At 46.9% G+C, this 15,479-nt stretch overlaps 1 protein-coding gene across 2 annotated transcripts in view; it reads right to left on the minus strand.

Annotated features, from left to right (window-relative positions):
• Positions 1–12,620: 12,620 nt before the first annotated feature.
• The window catches only part of Samd4a (sterile alpha motif domain containing 4A), a 220,065-nt gene continuing 217,206 nt past the window's right edge, over positions 12,621–15,479 (minus strand). Inside the window, exon 11 of one of the 2 annotated variants that reach the window (XM_075949972.1) lies at positions 12,621–15,320. In XM_075949972.1, coding sequence (XP_075806087.1) covers positions 15,292–15,320 — 29 coding nt within the window. In that variant the 3' untranslated portion in view covers positions 12,621–15,291. The remainder of the gene's footprint in view (positions 15,321–15,479) is intronic. The other variant, XM_075949971.1, reaches the window with a different exon arrangement.

Here is a 15,479-nt window from a genome sequence, read left to right on the forward strand (position 1 = left end):
GCCACTAACTACTGATGTGTGGACTAAATAGCTCTTGGTGTTTGCAGCCATGGTGACTAATGTACATTCAGAAAGACATCCAGTATCGTGCTGTTCTAGGTGCTCCGTCTACGCGAACTCTGAATGCCCACTCCACGGTGGGTACCACTGTTTCAGGCACGAAGAAAGCAGCGTATAGAAGGGCTGAGTCGCTCATCCAAAGACCCATGGTGATAGGCAGCAGAGCCTGGGCCTGAACAAGGAAACTGGACACGAGGGATTTGAAGCCAGTTCGCGCAGACTCGCGGCTCTTCCTCCAGATGTCTAGGTAGGAGAAATATTCATTACACAAGAGGAAGCAGACAGATTCCAACACAGACAGCGTGCGTCTGGTCTGCGGGGCTCTTTTGAACAGGCAAAGCAGGCTCAGGATTAATGCTGAACAGAAATGTTAAAAGCAAACCACTTTGATAGAGTCTGTGAGTTGGGGTGGGGTTGGGTCGCATCTGGGCAGGGTGGGGTCTTGCCTGCCAAGAATCTAGGAATCCAAGGACCAGGATGGGACTGGAGCTGGAGGAGCTGTATGTATGTGTATTTGGTGGTGTGCCTGTGTGTGTGATGAAGTATGGTATGATGTGTGACTGCATGGTATGCTGAGATGCATATGTATTTGGGGGATGGTGTATGTTGTGTGAGTCTGTGGTATGGTGAGCTATGGTGTTGTGTTTATGTGGTGAAGTGGGATACGGTGTGAAACTGTTTGCAGTGTGTGTGGTGTGATGCACCGTGGTTTGGTATGTATAGTAGGGTAGGATATCGTGTGTGTGTGTGTGTGTGTGTGGTCTATGTCGGGACCGTGTTATGCCCCACACAGCTGGTGGCTGTGGTGAGAAGCAGCGGCCAGTGCCTCCGCACTCTCTTCCATCCCTTTCAGTGTAGTTTTGTGTGTGTTTGTGTGTATGTGTTTGTGTGTGTGTGTGTGTGTGTGTGCGCATGCTTGTGTGGTCTATGTGAAGGCTGGGTTACACCCCACACAGCTGGTAGCTGTGGTGAAAAGCAGCGGCCAGCACCTCCACACTCTCTCCCATCCCTTTCAGTGTAGTTTTGTGTGTGTTTGTGTGTATGTGTTTGTGTGTGTGTGTGCGCGCGCGTGTAGTCTATGTCGAGGCCATGTCACGCCTCACACAGTTGGTGGCCGTGATGAGAAGCAGCAGTCAGCACCTGCACACTCTCTCCTGTCCCTTTCGGTGTAGTTTTGCAGGCAGCCCTCAAAGACTCAGGCTTGCTGGCTTCCCGTAGACGCTCCAGTGAACCTGCCTTTGAAGGGAAGCCTGAGTCAGAGCAGGAGCGGTTTCTCAGGGCACACCTGCAGGCAGGGCATGGCCCTTGCCAGTGCCTTTGAAGACCGGAAGCTGCAGGTTGTAGGCCAGCTGGAGAGGTGCCATGAAGGAACTTGATGCCCAGGCGCTGGCAGAATCTTACAGAGGTGAGGAAGGGAGAGGGGCTGGAGGTATCACTGCATGGTATAGGTGAGTCAGGTTCTTAGGACATACCTCGTTCAGCGAAGGCACAGTATACTCCCCCAGACCCCAATGACATTCATGTGTGCAGAGAACCGGTTTGTTCTGTAACAGGACAATGTCCACAATATCAGGGATGGGCCTGAGTCAGACGGGAACCCTGGTCCCTCCTCCGCTTTGAGCATCCATGTGCCTCTGTGGAGAGGAAGGCGTCGATGCTGCCCAGCAACCCCAAGTCCCTTTCTGGGCTGGGCGGGCTGTACTTCCCAAGTCCCTTAGAGATTGTTATGGCCTCACATTGTTTTGGTGGTTGAGGTGTGAACAGAAGAGGCACATTCACTTCTGTGGAAGCAAAGTCTTCTTTCCCCCGCCACGGCAAATGGCAATACTCCCACTGATGGCAGCTAGAACAGCTCGGGTCACAGCTGGCATGGGAAGGACGTGTTGCCCAAAGAGAGAGACAAACCTTTTGTGGTTTTGAAGCACTGGTGTTTCAGGAGCAGCCGCTGACGGAGAGGAATCTGACTTCAGTTCAGCTGTGTGGACTCGGGCTAGAAATTCCAGTTAAGGCATCACCCAGGGAGCATGGGCTATACATTCCGGGCAACAAACTCGCCAGGCTCATTGAAGTCCCAGACTTTATAAGACAGGGTTTTTGTGGTGGGAGAGACAAGCTCCATGGAGAGTCAGTGGAAAGAGAAACTTGAGAGGCGGACTGCTTGTCTGGTTCTGCCGAAGATCCTGGAGGCAGGGTGCCTTGGAGCAGCACAACCCGAGAGCTTGGTCTTCATTCACAAACAGAAGTACAAGTGTTTCCTCTTCCCCCGCGTCTCTCGAGGCTGCAGAGGCATTTCATCTCACAGACCGCTTCAAGTGGTTCTCAACCTTCCTAATTCTGTGACCTTTTACTACAGTTCCTCATGTCATGGTGACCCCCCCAGCCATAAAATTATTTCCATTGCTACTTCATAACTGTAATTGTGCTACTTTTATGAATATTAATGTATATGGGTTTTTTTTTTGAGACAGGGTTTCTCTGTAGCTTTGGAGCCTGTCCTGGAACTGTCTCTTGTAGGCCAGGCTAGCCTTGAATTCACAGAGATCCGCCTGCCTTTGCCTCCCGAGTGCTGGGATTAAAGGCGTGTGCTGTAATGTGATGTGCAGGATATTGTGAATCACGAGTTGAGGACTGCAGCCCTACAGGGTGCCTGGCTCTCACATCTGCTGCTTAGTAGAGTCACCTGGATGCCTAGCACCCTGGCACCAGGTTGCAGAATAATTAAACAAAAATCCCTGGGGACAAAGCAATGGAAGCTTTCTTCAGCAAGTTCCAGGAGGGGCTGGGTGGAACCCACTGCTGTATGGCTTCCGTCCATCAGCTTGGGCTGTTTTTGACCAAATGTCCCCTCACCCCCCAACAGACAGCTTGCAGGGTCCTGGTGTCTTTGGCTGCAGTGGCAGTTGGAAAGGGGAGGCTGGGACAATCATGCCAGTGTCATGGTACCCAGAGTACCTATGACATCCCCAGAGCCTTGGGCAGCCTGCCATAGTCACTTCCTGCAGAGTCTGGGACAGACATACCTGGATGCGAGCTCTGCGGATTCTAGGATCTTCAGCGAGTCGCTTAGTGGCTGTGGATTGTTTCCCCGTCTGCACAGTGGAGGTCATCTAATATCCGCCTATCATTTTCTTGAGTTTTATTCCTGTTTTTCCTAGTTCCTTGGGGTTGAGTGATGGATCACTCACTGGAAACCTGCATTTCTGATGTAGGCTCTATTGCTACAATTCCCCTTCTTTTTATTAGGATTTTTAAGACTCAGTGTATGATGTATTAGATACCAAAATGACATTTTTGGATAAAGTGTGCTTTGTAATTCCCCTTGTTTTCTACTTGTAACTCCCCCCATTCCTTCCCTCTTTTGTGTCTCACTGGTCCCATACCTCGTCATCACTTCATGCCACCTTCGCACCTAAGCCTCCTCTAGGAGCTCCCTTACTGGATCCCGCTGGTTTTGCTGTGATGTACCTCCATTCTTCATGGAAAATTTAAATTTCCTTTCTAATTTCTTGTTGATACATTTGTTGTTCAGGATATGACATGATTTCAAGTCTCTAAAATTTGTTAAGGCTTGTTTTGAGGATTAACATATGGCATAACCTAGAGAAAGCTCTGTGTTCTGCTGAGAAGAATACATATTCTGTAGCTGGATGGGATAGTCTGTAGATGCCCGAACAGTCCATTTGGTCTAGGATGTGGTTTAATCCTGCTTTTCTTTTGTTGTTTTCTGTCTGCATGACTTGTGCAAGGTTGAAAGCATGATGCCGGGCCATTGGATAGTACTTATTCCTTCACTAAGATGTATTAACGTTCCTTACTAGGTTTTAAGCACACATACATTTACAGTGCTGTTTCCTCTTGCTAAGGCAACCTATTTATTTCTAATTAAAGGCCTTCCTGGGTATCTTTGTATGCTTTTGATCTGATATGATAGGGCCAGGTCCACCATTTAGTATTCCATTTGTGTGGAATGTCTTTTCTCACACCTACACTTCAATGTGTATAGTCCCCGGGGGTGAAGTGAGTTTCTCATAGGCAGCATGTATTTTATTCATCTTTTTTTTTTTTGATTTTCGAGACAGGGTTTCTCTGTAGCTTTTTTGGTTCCTGTCCTGGAACTAGCTCTTGTAGACCAGGCTGGCCTCGAACTCACAGATATCCACCTGCCTCTGCCTCCCGAGTGCTGGGATTAAAGGCGTGCGCCACCACCGCCCGGCGTCTTTCTTTTTTTAAAAAAAATATTTATTCTGTTTTTATTTCTGTGTCGGGTTGTGTATGGGAGTTCTACAAGTGCACGAAAGGCGGCACCCGATCCCCTAGAGTGCTGGTCTTCTGCAGGAGCAGCCAGTTCTTCTCAGGACCAAGCCCTCTCTGCAGCGCCTCTTCTTTATTCTCTTCCTTTTCCAGCAGTGGGTCTCAAAAAGGGTATCTTTTCCTTCACTGGTTCCTGTTTGATTTATTTGTTATTGTTGCCTTTTGTTTTGTTTTTAACTTTTCTGCTCAGGGATTTCCATTTAATTATTTCACAGTTATTTTCAAGTCTCCTGTGTCTCTGGTCAGAAGGCCACATCATTTCTTTGGGCTTTCTTTAAGCAGTTAGTTTGGCTCTTTAAGCATTTGCATGTATTGTTTTATGATTAGTTTCTGGAATCTTATTTTGCCAACAGATCACATTTCCCTGCATATTTATTTTTAATTGTGTGTGTGTGTGTGTGTGTGTGTATTTTGGGGGGAGGGAAGGAGGGAGAGAGAGAGAGAAAGAGAGAGAAAGAGAGAGAGAGAGAGAGAGAGAGAGAGAGAGAGAGAGAGAGAGAGAAAAGAAGAAGAAGGAGGAGGAGGAGGAGGAGGAGGAGGAGGAGGAGGAGGAGGAGGAGGAGGAGGAGGAGGAGGAGGAGGAGAAGAGAAAGCAGGTACCCACAGAGGCCAGAGATGTTGGATCCCTTGGAATTGGAAGTGGTTCTAAGCCACCTGATCTAAGTGCTGGAAACTGAACTTGGTTTTGAGCCATCTCTAGCTCCTCCCTGGACTTCCTTGTTTTTTCTTTTTTCTTCTTTTGAAGACAAGGTACCTCTGTGAAGTCCTGGATGTCCTGGAACTTAATATTTAGATCAGTCTGGCCATCAGACTCACAGAGAACTCATGCCTCTGCCTTCAGAGTACTGGGATTCAAGGACGATTTTGATGCTGTTGGTGTGTGGTGTTCTCTGCACATCAGAGGGCTCTGTTTGCTCCTGATTTCCTCATCTGGCCTTGCCTGTGGCTTTCCTTCCAGGGATTTTAAGCAGGATGCTTATTTTTCTTCAGAGCCTGCGGTCACTTCTGCTGTTCCATCACTAGATGGAACCTTAAGTACGGGTTTGTTACAAGCCTATGATCAGCTGTTGTCGCCATTTCACTAGTAGAGGACACTTTGAGACCAAGTTTGTCACACATTGCTGTTTGGTGTGCTTTTCAGTGAGTGTCTAAAAAAGGGCCCCTTCTGAATGTGGGCCTGGGTGGGCCCAGGTGCCTTATCACAGGCTCTGGCCTGCAGTCAGGTGCTGTGGAATTTTGCCTGGCTTTCCAGCTCTGATAAAGGTTCTGCACGATTCTGGCTTTCAGCACAGTGTGCTGACACTGAGTTCCAGGGTACAGTCCTGTTTTTCTGTTGTACCCGTTAGGGAGCAGGGAGTCTGCCTCTGTCCCAAGATGGAGGGCCAGTGATGGGGGCACCAGGGATAACAACATAGGTCTGGAGGTTTGGTCAGATCTTGGCTCTGCTTTCCAAGTGCAAGGCCTGGATATTCCTCTTCTCGCCTTCCCAGGTGGGAGGAGTCTACACATTGCATTGCTGGGAGCTAGAGGAGGAAGGACTAGGACACCTCTTTCCTTCCTGCCTCTTCAATGTGTTGTTCATTCGTCTTTTGCAGAATCCAGATTTGGTACATTATCATCTGGTTCCCTTCACACTTCTGAGAGCTTGTGCCCAAAGATCCATTTAAATAGGCGTATCTATGAGATGGTGAGAACCTGAGGGTCTTACTCGCTGACCATCCCTTAACTATGGTCCCTGCTCTTAGTATTTGGGGTATTACTGTCTTCCAAGGGACAAGGATTGACATCTTCTCTCTGAAGTGAATGAGGGAGCTTTTCAAGGACCCCAAAGATCAGAGCAGAGGTATGTCCATGGCTCCATCTTGACTGTACGGGCTATCATGTCCTACTGGGAGAGTTGGGTACCAGTCCCATTACTTTACCCTCTAACAGACACCGTCCTAGGCTCACATCATTCAAGCTGAGACTGGAGGAATGGGACACGGGTGGTGGCGGCAGCGGTGACGGTGGGTATTCTGAGCAGCTCAGGTTTTGTCATGTGGCCACCTCACTTTAACTCTGAACTTCCCCTATGGATCTGAGAGGACCTTGTTGTTGGTGTTCTCTCTTTCCAGGTGTCTAGCTGGTTAGCATCTCATTCTCAGGATGTTGTATGTACAGGAAAGACTTCAAAGCCCACAGCTAACTCTGTGCCCTGGAATCTTAGCCTTTTGAAGAGCAGGTTAACCATGAATGCCTTAGAAGCAGACCTGGAGAAACTGGACTGCACTGCAGGTGAGCGAGAGAGAACCTGGATATTAGCAGTCACACGAGGTTGCTTAGGAGACAGCCTGGCCCAGTCTGGAAATGTATTAGTTCAAAGAAGGCTGCTGGCTCTGTGTTCTCTGCCCTGGGGTTGGCCTGGTGCAGTTAGCAATGGGTAAAGGGAAATTTTCTGTAAAATGTGTCTTTATGATCTCATCCATGTGTGTGCACGTTTGTGTCTTTATGATCTCATCCACGTGTGTGCACGTTTGTCTTTATGATCTCATCCACGTGTGTGCACGTTTGTGTCTTTATGATCTCATCCACGTGTGTGCACGTTTGTGTCTTTATGATCTCATCCACGTGTGTGCACGTTTGTCTTTATGATCTCATCCACGTGTGTGCATGTTTGTGTCTTTATGATCTCATCCACGTGTGTGCATGTTTGTGTCTTTATGATCTCATCCACGTGTGTGCATGTTTGTGTCTTTATGATCTCATCCACATGTGTGCACATTCTGTCTTGTGATGGAGGAGGGTCTATGTGTTACTTTCATTGGTTAATAAAGAAACTGCCTTGGCCCTGATAGGACAGAAAATTAGGTAGGCTGAGTAGACAGAACAGAATGCTGGGAGGAAGAAGGCAGTGAGGTCAGTCTCCATGAATCTCCTCTCCGAGACAGATGCAGGTTAAGATTTTTCCTGGTAAGCCACCTCATGGTGCTACACAGATTACTAAATATGGGTTAAAGCAAGATGTGAGAATTAGCCAATAAGAGGCTACAGATAATGGGCCAGGCAGTATTTAAAAGAATACAATTTGTGTGTTGTTATTTCGAGTATAAAACTAACCATGCAGGAGCCGGGCGGCGGGACACTGCCCGCAGCTCCTACTACAGTCTTGCAAGCTAAGGACTCAGGCCAATGTTAGGAGAAGCTAGGGGAGGTGCAAAACAAAACAACGAGCATAACACCTCTTTGTACTGACCAGATTGGGGCTAAACCCAACAAGAAATGTAGCGGTAAGGTTTAACTGGACAGATGTGAGGTCAGGGTTTGTGGACTCATTCAACCTCACTTAACTGAGCCTGGCAAGTGTCTATGGTACATGTGCAGGTGCGTGCGTATGCGCGCACACACACTGGAAATACCTCCCAAGGACATCAAAGCAAGCCGAGGTACACTGGCTGTGGTCCTCCAGGAGTGCTGCTGTTGTTTGAAGTCCCATCAGCCCTGATGAGAGAGAGATCAAGTCACTCACCAAGTCTCGGATTTTGTTTCTCCTGCATTGGTCTTAAAACAGTAAAAATTTCAAAACAAAACAAAAACCAACCAATCAAAAAAACAACAAATGTAATGTAGTATTAAAACCAAAAGAAGTCCCCTGTGTCAAATATAAACGCAAAAGTCTTTTTTTTTTTTTAAATGTGTGTAAAGTTAAAGCTTTATAAAGTTGCTAAAAGGCTTCCTGGCTGTTTTTTAAAGTTGAAGTAGAAGGCACTTAAGCGTTTAAAATATTCCACAGAGGAAATTCTCAGACATTGAATTCCCAGGTTGAAAACATAGAGGAGCCAGTGTCTGTGGACAGAAGCCACATGGGCAGAGGGAGTGACTGGCCAGGCGGGAGCCTGGAGGACACACTGAACAATCATTTGTTCAAGCAGAGCCTTCAGCCACAGTGATGTCATGCCTGTCTCCCAGTTTTTCCAGACTACATTTCCTGCTTCATAGACACAGACACGAATGTGTGTGAACATGTACACACACACACACACACACACACACACACCACCCTCCATTTTCAATCCACCAGGGCCAGGCGCCAGGGATGGGAATGTGAAGGTTGGAGGGCGGCTTGGGAATAGTGCTCTACAAACGGGCTTGCTTCCAAAGACTTCGGCTTTAGTGGTGACACACCCACACATCCACTTCCCATTTCCCACCTATTTTGTTTTCAGCTTTTAGAGTGACTAACAGCCTGATTGGTCATCGCTCTTGGGCCAAGTTCTAGGCATCCCTGGGACCTGTGTTGAGAGCATTGCTGGCCTGGCTTTCGTTGGCAGCAGAACCCCGACATCCAACTCCTCTTGATTGTCCTCAGAGCCTAGCGAAGCAGAACACGGTGACCTTACAGGAATTGGATAGAATAATCTGTCTGCTTGATCTCATAAAACACAGCAAGGGGGCCAGTGTAGGTTTAATTTTTATTGTACCTCACAAAAGAGTTGGATTGTGTTAAATGGAAAAAGCCAGTAACCATGTGTTGTTCACAGAAGCCCAGATTAGGGGATCCCAGAGCTACTGCTAAGGCCTAGAGGCTGAAATCCTCATGGAAGGGGAGGGGCTCAAGCGTCAGGAGAAGCGGACAGAAATAGAAGGCAGTGAAGCTTGTACACACCTGTTGTCTCATGTCTTAGTTTTCCTTCCTGTTATGATAAAATACCCCAGTAAAGGCAATTTAAAGGAGAAAAGGCTTAACTCAGTTTGAGATTACAGCCCATCACAATGGTAGTTCCAGAAGCAGCAGCTCATAACACTTCTGCTTCCATAATTAAAACAGAGAGCATAGAACATGTGTGTTACCGTTCAACTCCCTCTACATATGCTGTCCAAGATCCGGGTCAGGGAACGCTCACACACCCAGAGTGGGCAGAACTTCCCGTATGAGGCAACAGGCATGTCCAGAGGTGTCTATCAGGTGAGTCTGAACACCTGTGAAACACTCTCTGCAGGTATGTGGTGGGATGCCAGTGGGCCTGAATTGTCTCTGGGGAACAGAGTTCTTCCCGTGGATGATAGATGTGGCGATGGACCAATAGGACAAACCAAGAGAGTGGACTCCCCAGCATGGCCCACTGGGATATGAGTTGGCTTCTTCCATGCTACTATCATGTCTGTTGTTGTCCTTTCTGTCTGCTTAGTCCTGGTTGATCTAGAACTATGTAGACCAGGCTAGCCTCTGCCTCCTGAGTGCTGGGATAAAGGTTTGCTCCATCACTTCTCACCAGTTGTTTCTTTTAAAGTGTGCATGTGTGTGCACACACATGTGTGCATGCATGTGTACATTTGTGTGTGCATGTGTGTGTGCGTGGTTGGAGGACGCATTGTAGAATCAGCTCTCTCCACCATAGTTTCCCCGGGTAGAACTCAAGTTGTCAGATTTGGTGGCAAGTTCCTTTATACACGGAGCCATCTCACTGGCCCAATCCCTTTTCTAGAGTGGAATTATATATCTGTGGTGCCGGGGCATGGGATGCCCTGCAAGCTTTCCTCTGTGGAGAACATTTGTCTAGAATCGAACACCCCCTTGCAAGGCTGCTGCCCAGAACTGTAACCTTGCTGTCAGGCCAGCTGGGGCAGCACTAGCTGCCTCACTGCCCTTCCCTAATCTTGCCTTTCTCTTCAAAGTGAGGTCCAATATTCTCATAGCTCATTAGGGGTTATGGGGGCATTTCTTCGTTTTCAAGTTCCAATTTAGATTTTTTATGTCTCTTAAGCAACTGAGCCTGGAGAAAGGGAGTAGCAGTGTGGTCATTTGTGATGATTTGAATAAAAATGGGCCCCATAGACTCAGAGGGAGTGGCATTATTGAAGGTGTGGCCTTGTTGGTGGAAGTACATCACTGGGGTGGATTTGAAGCTTTCAGATGCCCAAGCCAGGCCCAGTGTCTCTTCCTGCTGCCTGCCAATCCAGATGTAGCCTGCACAGATCCTTCTGCAGCGCGTCTTCCTACACGCTGCCTTGCTCCCTGCCGTGAATATAATGGACTAAACCTCCAAAACTGTATTTAATCCAGCCGCAATTAAATGTTTTCCTCTCTAAGACTTGCAATGGTCATGCTGTCTTTTCACTAGAAATCCTAAGGCCTCACTGATCCAGTGTTAGGCGGGGCATCCTCGGAGAATTTTGGGGTTCAGGTTACAGACGGGAATAACTGTTATCCCATATTTCATTTTCACTCCTCTTTGGCTTAGAGGTCTAAAGACATCAAGGTTGAATCATCATAGGCCAAAACAAAGAACACTAAAGCCAGACTTCAAACCCAAGCCTGTCTCTTTAGACATACACTTAACCATAGGATACTTAGAACTTATCATGTATGTCGTCATACTGCCATCAGAAGTGTGAGAATGGGATCCTAACCGCATGCAGGTGAAGTCCCAAGACTCCCAGGAGGCTGTGGTAAAAGTGCCCCATGTGGCAAAGGCCATCCAGAACAGGAGAAAGCCATGAACACAGCTGCAAAGGTTCTTTGCTTTTCATTTGGGCAAAGCGTTTATTGACTATTCTGGGCACAGGTCAAACTGCATACATTTTGCCAACCCTTCCCTTGACCGTTTCAGAAAGGAGCACATGGTTTGATCAGCTGAGACTGGTTACAAACCACTCAGGGCTGGTTTCTAAGACTTGTCTTGTTTCATTGTTTGTTTTGTTAATAATTGATCGTGTTTACAGAAGGGGGGGCTAAAAAGACACACACACACACACACCAGTGTTACAAAACCTTGTATTAATCATTTCCCTTCGCTCTCAATATAACCATAGGAAATATAGCCGTGAGTCTTAATTCCGGAGAGGAAATGAATAATAAATACACGGTAGCAAGTTTAGACCATGAGGGTGTTGTCACCGTAACAACAGTTGGAAACTGTACACTTGCAAAGAACAGCATCACCAACCATTAGGATATCTGTATATCAGTAAAGCTTTTACATGTAACAAACATGCTCTTTCCATATATGACAAATTTAAAAAATATGCATTGCTTGGCAACATGAACTAGGCAAAAATATTTCTTTGTTCACTAATTTTATACAGGAAAACAGGACAAAAGGCATGCATGTACAATACAGACGCCTGCACAGGGCATGCGACGCAAGAAAGCCTTTTGAAGGTCAGCTTACGTTAGGCATAAATACGTGAGGGTTATATATTAATAAAGGAGGAAGTCTTCTGTTTGCCATTACTAACATTCCTGCTTTCTTCTTGCTCTTCCCAGAAGGATACACATTCACCTTTAAGTCAAGATAAAGGAATTAAAAATAAAAGTCACTTTGCAAACATCTCTGATGAGTTGTAAAAAAGAAAAAAAAAAACCCCAACATTAGTGTTATCACAGCTCCGGGTACAACTTATCCTTCTGCAGGTTCTGTTTGTAATAGGCACACCTGAGTACCCTGGGCAGGATGCTTCCCCCACTCAGGCTGCAGTGGAAAGACATCCTACGGAACCCACTTTCCGCTCTTCTCTAGCTCAGCCCTCAGCCCAGGCTCTGGGTGCACACATCTACAAACCTGGCATCAGCACTAGCTACAAGAGGCACAGAAGAACAAAAGGCCCGGAGGAGACTCCCATCCTGTAAAAGGCAGCCGACGACACCTCAAAAGAAAATCTGGTTTCCTCAGTGTCGCCTCAGAAGGATGGGAGGTGAGGCCCAGCCGCAGCTCCCATCCCGGGTAGCAGAGAAAGACCTTCAGTTCAACCCAGGATTGAGAGCTTGGTGCAAACAGCAGCCCTTGGCAGGCAGACCCAGCAGCATCTACTCTGCTCACTGGGTTTGTGTTTAAAAAAGTGAAACTCAAAAGCGTGTGGCTGGGAGGGAGAAAAAAAACAAAACAAAACAGAAAAACAAAAACCATCAGCAGCAATGTTTCGTGTCTTGTACACAGTTCGTGTGTTTCTTCCTACTGTTTTCTGGTAAGAAAACACTATGAGTAAAAAGCACCAATAAAACATCACCCATGACATTGTAAAACAGCACTGTCCTTCAGACAGCGCAGCAACACACTGCTTAAATCAGAGCAAGGTGGGGGGGGGGGCTATGCAGTGAAATAGATTTTATTCTGAAAGTTTCAAACCTTTACTATTTAATATAAAACAGCTGCGTGGGGGTGTCAATGGGTAAATACAAAAAAAGGCACTGCAGCTTATCCCGACAGGTCCAACCTCACAGTCCCAGGCATGCGACTGTTGCGGTCTTTTTATAAATAAGATTTTTTTTTTTTGCTTTAGGATTTTTAAATTGAGCTGTATACCTGCAGTCAACACAGGACTCAAAACTAGGTGGGGAGAGGCTCTCAAAATCATCAGAAAACTTAAAAAAAAATGAAAACATTAACATAGCAAACCACAACTAAGTAGATAAATCTATACAGTCGATGAAAAATAAGCTTTCCTTTTTTCTTTTTTTTTTAAAAAAAGAATTATATTGTTACTAATAACAGACTTCATCATGGTTACCAGCCATAGCGAGTTAATAAGTAACATATCCAAAATAATATCTCTAATAATCAGATAACCATTGTTTCTATATTCAATGAAGGAATAAATAGAAATTCAGATTTGCAAATACTCTATGGTCTTCTTTGTAAAAGGTTCACGCTCATGCGATTGTGGTCGCAGTCTGGTTTCCGAGTAGCCTGTGTCCTTATGGATATGTGGCAGATCCGAACTCCTTTTCCTTTCTACGAGAAGAGGAATCCCATTGTTCCTCTCTGCTTATCTCCTCAACATTCCTCCAAACACATCCTCAGACCCTCTGGCCTTACCTTTGGCCTTCGACATTTTGAGCTATTCTGCCTTACCTGTGATCCTCCATCCCAGCTCCTTCCCCAACATTGACATTGTATGGAAAAGGGACATGAGGGATGAGTGTTAATGGCACTTGGTTAAAAAAATTTATATATCTATATATCTATATATAAACATGCTGCCTTCTTCTGCACATGAATTTGCATCTCCAAGACCTGGTCCTCAGAGGAGTGGCCTGAATCTTTTGTGATTGTTGTTGTAATGTGTGCATGGAACAGTGTACCCAAGCCTTCTGTGCTCACTGAGAGCTGTCTGTCTACTTCGGTGCCCTTGGCCTTCTGGACTGTAAAAGGACTTTATGATTTCTGTTGCAGCATGCAAGGCTGGGCTAGGTGGACATTTGTAATCTTGACAGGAAAACAAAGTTGTGTGGATTTTTATTAAGGCCTTTAAAGTCTGAATGCCCTTCATTAACTTGAAAAAATAACCATGGGCAAGGTCCGGCCATTTGTACTGTCCGATCCCTTTAATTTTGACTTAGGCATAACTTTTTTATTTTTTAAAGAGGTATCAGTCTCACCCATTTAATAAACAGGCCTTATATTATCTCCGAGATCACGCCTCTGGCTAGGCATTCACACCATCACATTTGCACAACTAATTTTCCAGTACAGTGCACAATTCCTTATGGATTCTAATATACTCCATTGGATCAAATTCTGAAATATTGTCTTTGCTGCCCTTAAGAAATAGAGCGATGACCCCGCGGAGCCACAGCTAAGCCCTCACCATGTTCATGGGTGCATGTGAGTGTGTTTTCCCTTCCCTGTGTAAGGCTGGATAAATCATCCCAAGATACAGCACATCTCTGACTCATGGGCATGGTTAGCCCCACCATTTCTCTCATGAGTTTAACCTTTCCTGCCTCTGCTTTCATAGCCTGCCTTGGATGCTGGAGCCTCTGCCTCTCTGCACTGATTTGATGCTATCGCTGGACCAGTCTTCTCCAGCAGAGATGGAGTGAAAAGGGATACAGTGCCCAGGCTTAGGCTCCGGCAAAACCTCCATGGCAAATGTTCTGAGTCTGAGCAGGCTAGAGGGACCTGCGTCCTCTTGTGTGTCTGTGGAGTGATCCCAGGGGTGGTAGGATGGAGCCTGTGGGGAGGGTGGGATGCAAATCCAGCCCAGAAGGAGGTTGCAAAGTTTATCATTTCTGGGTGACCTATGAGCAAATCCATAACTGATCACATGGCGCCACCATCTTTGTGTCCTTGCCACATCCTCGCCTTCCAAGTCCATCCACACGCTCCTCCCACCGTTCCTCCCACTGCTCCTCCCACCACTCCTCCCTCCTCACGCTGGGAGAAGGCAACTCGAGGCCTACTTGACAGCATCCTTCTTCCCGAGAAGCAGAGCTTGGCAGCCATTTTAAAACACAACCCTGCTACTATTATAAAAATAGATGAAACAAAATGAATCCATAACAATAATCAGTCTTTTACAAAAAACCATAGTATGAAGAGAAGTTCTACCCAAACGCTACGCATTATGTACCCTTTAAAATTCTTATGTAAACAATACACAAATCAAAGTTTATCCGAAAGTTTGCTGGAGGGAATTTCGTCCTCTTGCCCTTGTTGCCACACAGCCCTCTGTCGACTGTTTCAAGTCGGGCCGCACAGAAATCCAGTCAGGGGAGACACAAACCGGCCAGCCGCCATCTTGCTCCGGTCGCTATATCCTCCATCTTCTGCAGCCTGACGACGAAGCCTGGCTTTCGAGAAGGTTCCCCAGGGCAGGGCTGCTACCTCCCTCCTGTGTGTCCTCTTGCAACTCTCTCCCCACCCCATTTCCATCCAGGAAGCCACTAGCGACCCTCCACCCCCTCCCAGTCCCACACGTCCCCTCCCCACCCTGCATACCGTCCCATCCCATGACAGAAACAAATGACAACATGACCAACCCCAGGTCTACTGATATGTTTACAAGGCTGACCTACGCTCTCACAAAATCAAAATGGGCGAGGGACCAGGGGAAAAAGGCTGCAAAGTGTCTTGGAAGAGTCTATGCAACCCTGAAGATGGCTGACACTGGGCCCGCAGCAGTCGGTTTCACGGCCAGCGCGGTCACTCTCATCTTCAGTTTCTAGATTGTGGAGGTCCGGTCAACCCCGTCTGTGAAAAGGAGCCACAGAGGACTAGATGAGCAAAACCAGTTCCGGGTTAGCCCACCGCCGGCAATGCCGCAGCACCTTGAGCATCCTGGGCTCTGATACAACGTCTTCAGTCACCCACCCACGCACCCACGCACACCCCCCCCCAACCCACTGACAT

The sequence above is a fragment of the Microtus pennsylvanicus genome, chromosome 15 (assembly GCF_037038515.1).
Source record: "Microtus pennsylvanicus isolate mMicPen1 chromosome 15, mMicPen1.hap1, whole genome shotgun sequence".
Classification (NCBI taxonomy): domain Eukaryota; kingdom Metazoa; phylum Chordata; class Mammalia; order Rodentia; family Cricetidae; genus Microtus; species Microtus pennsylvanicus.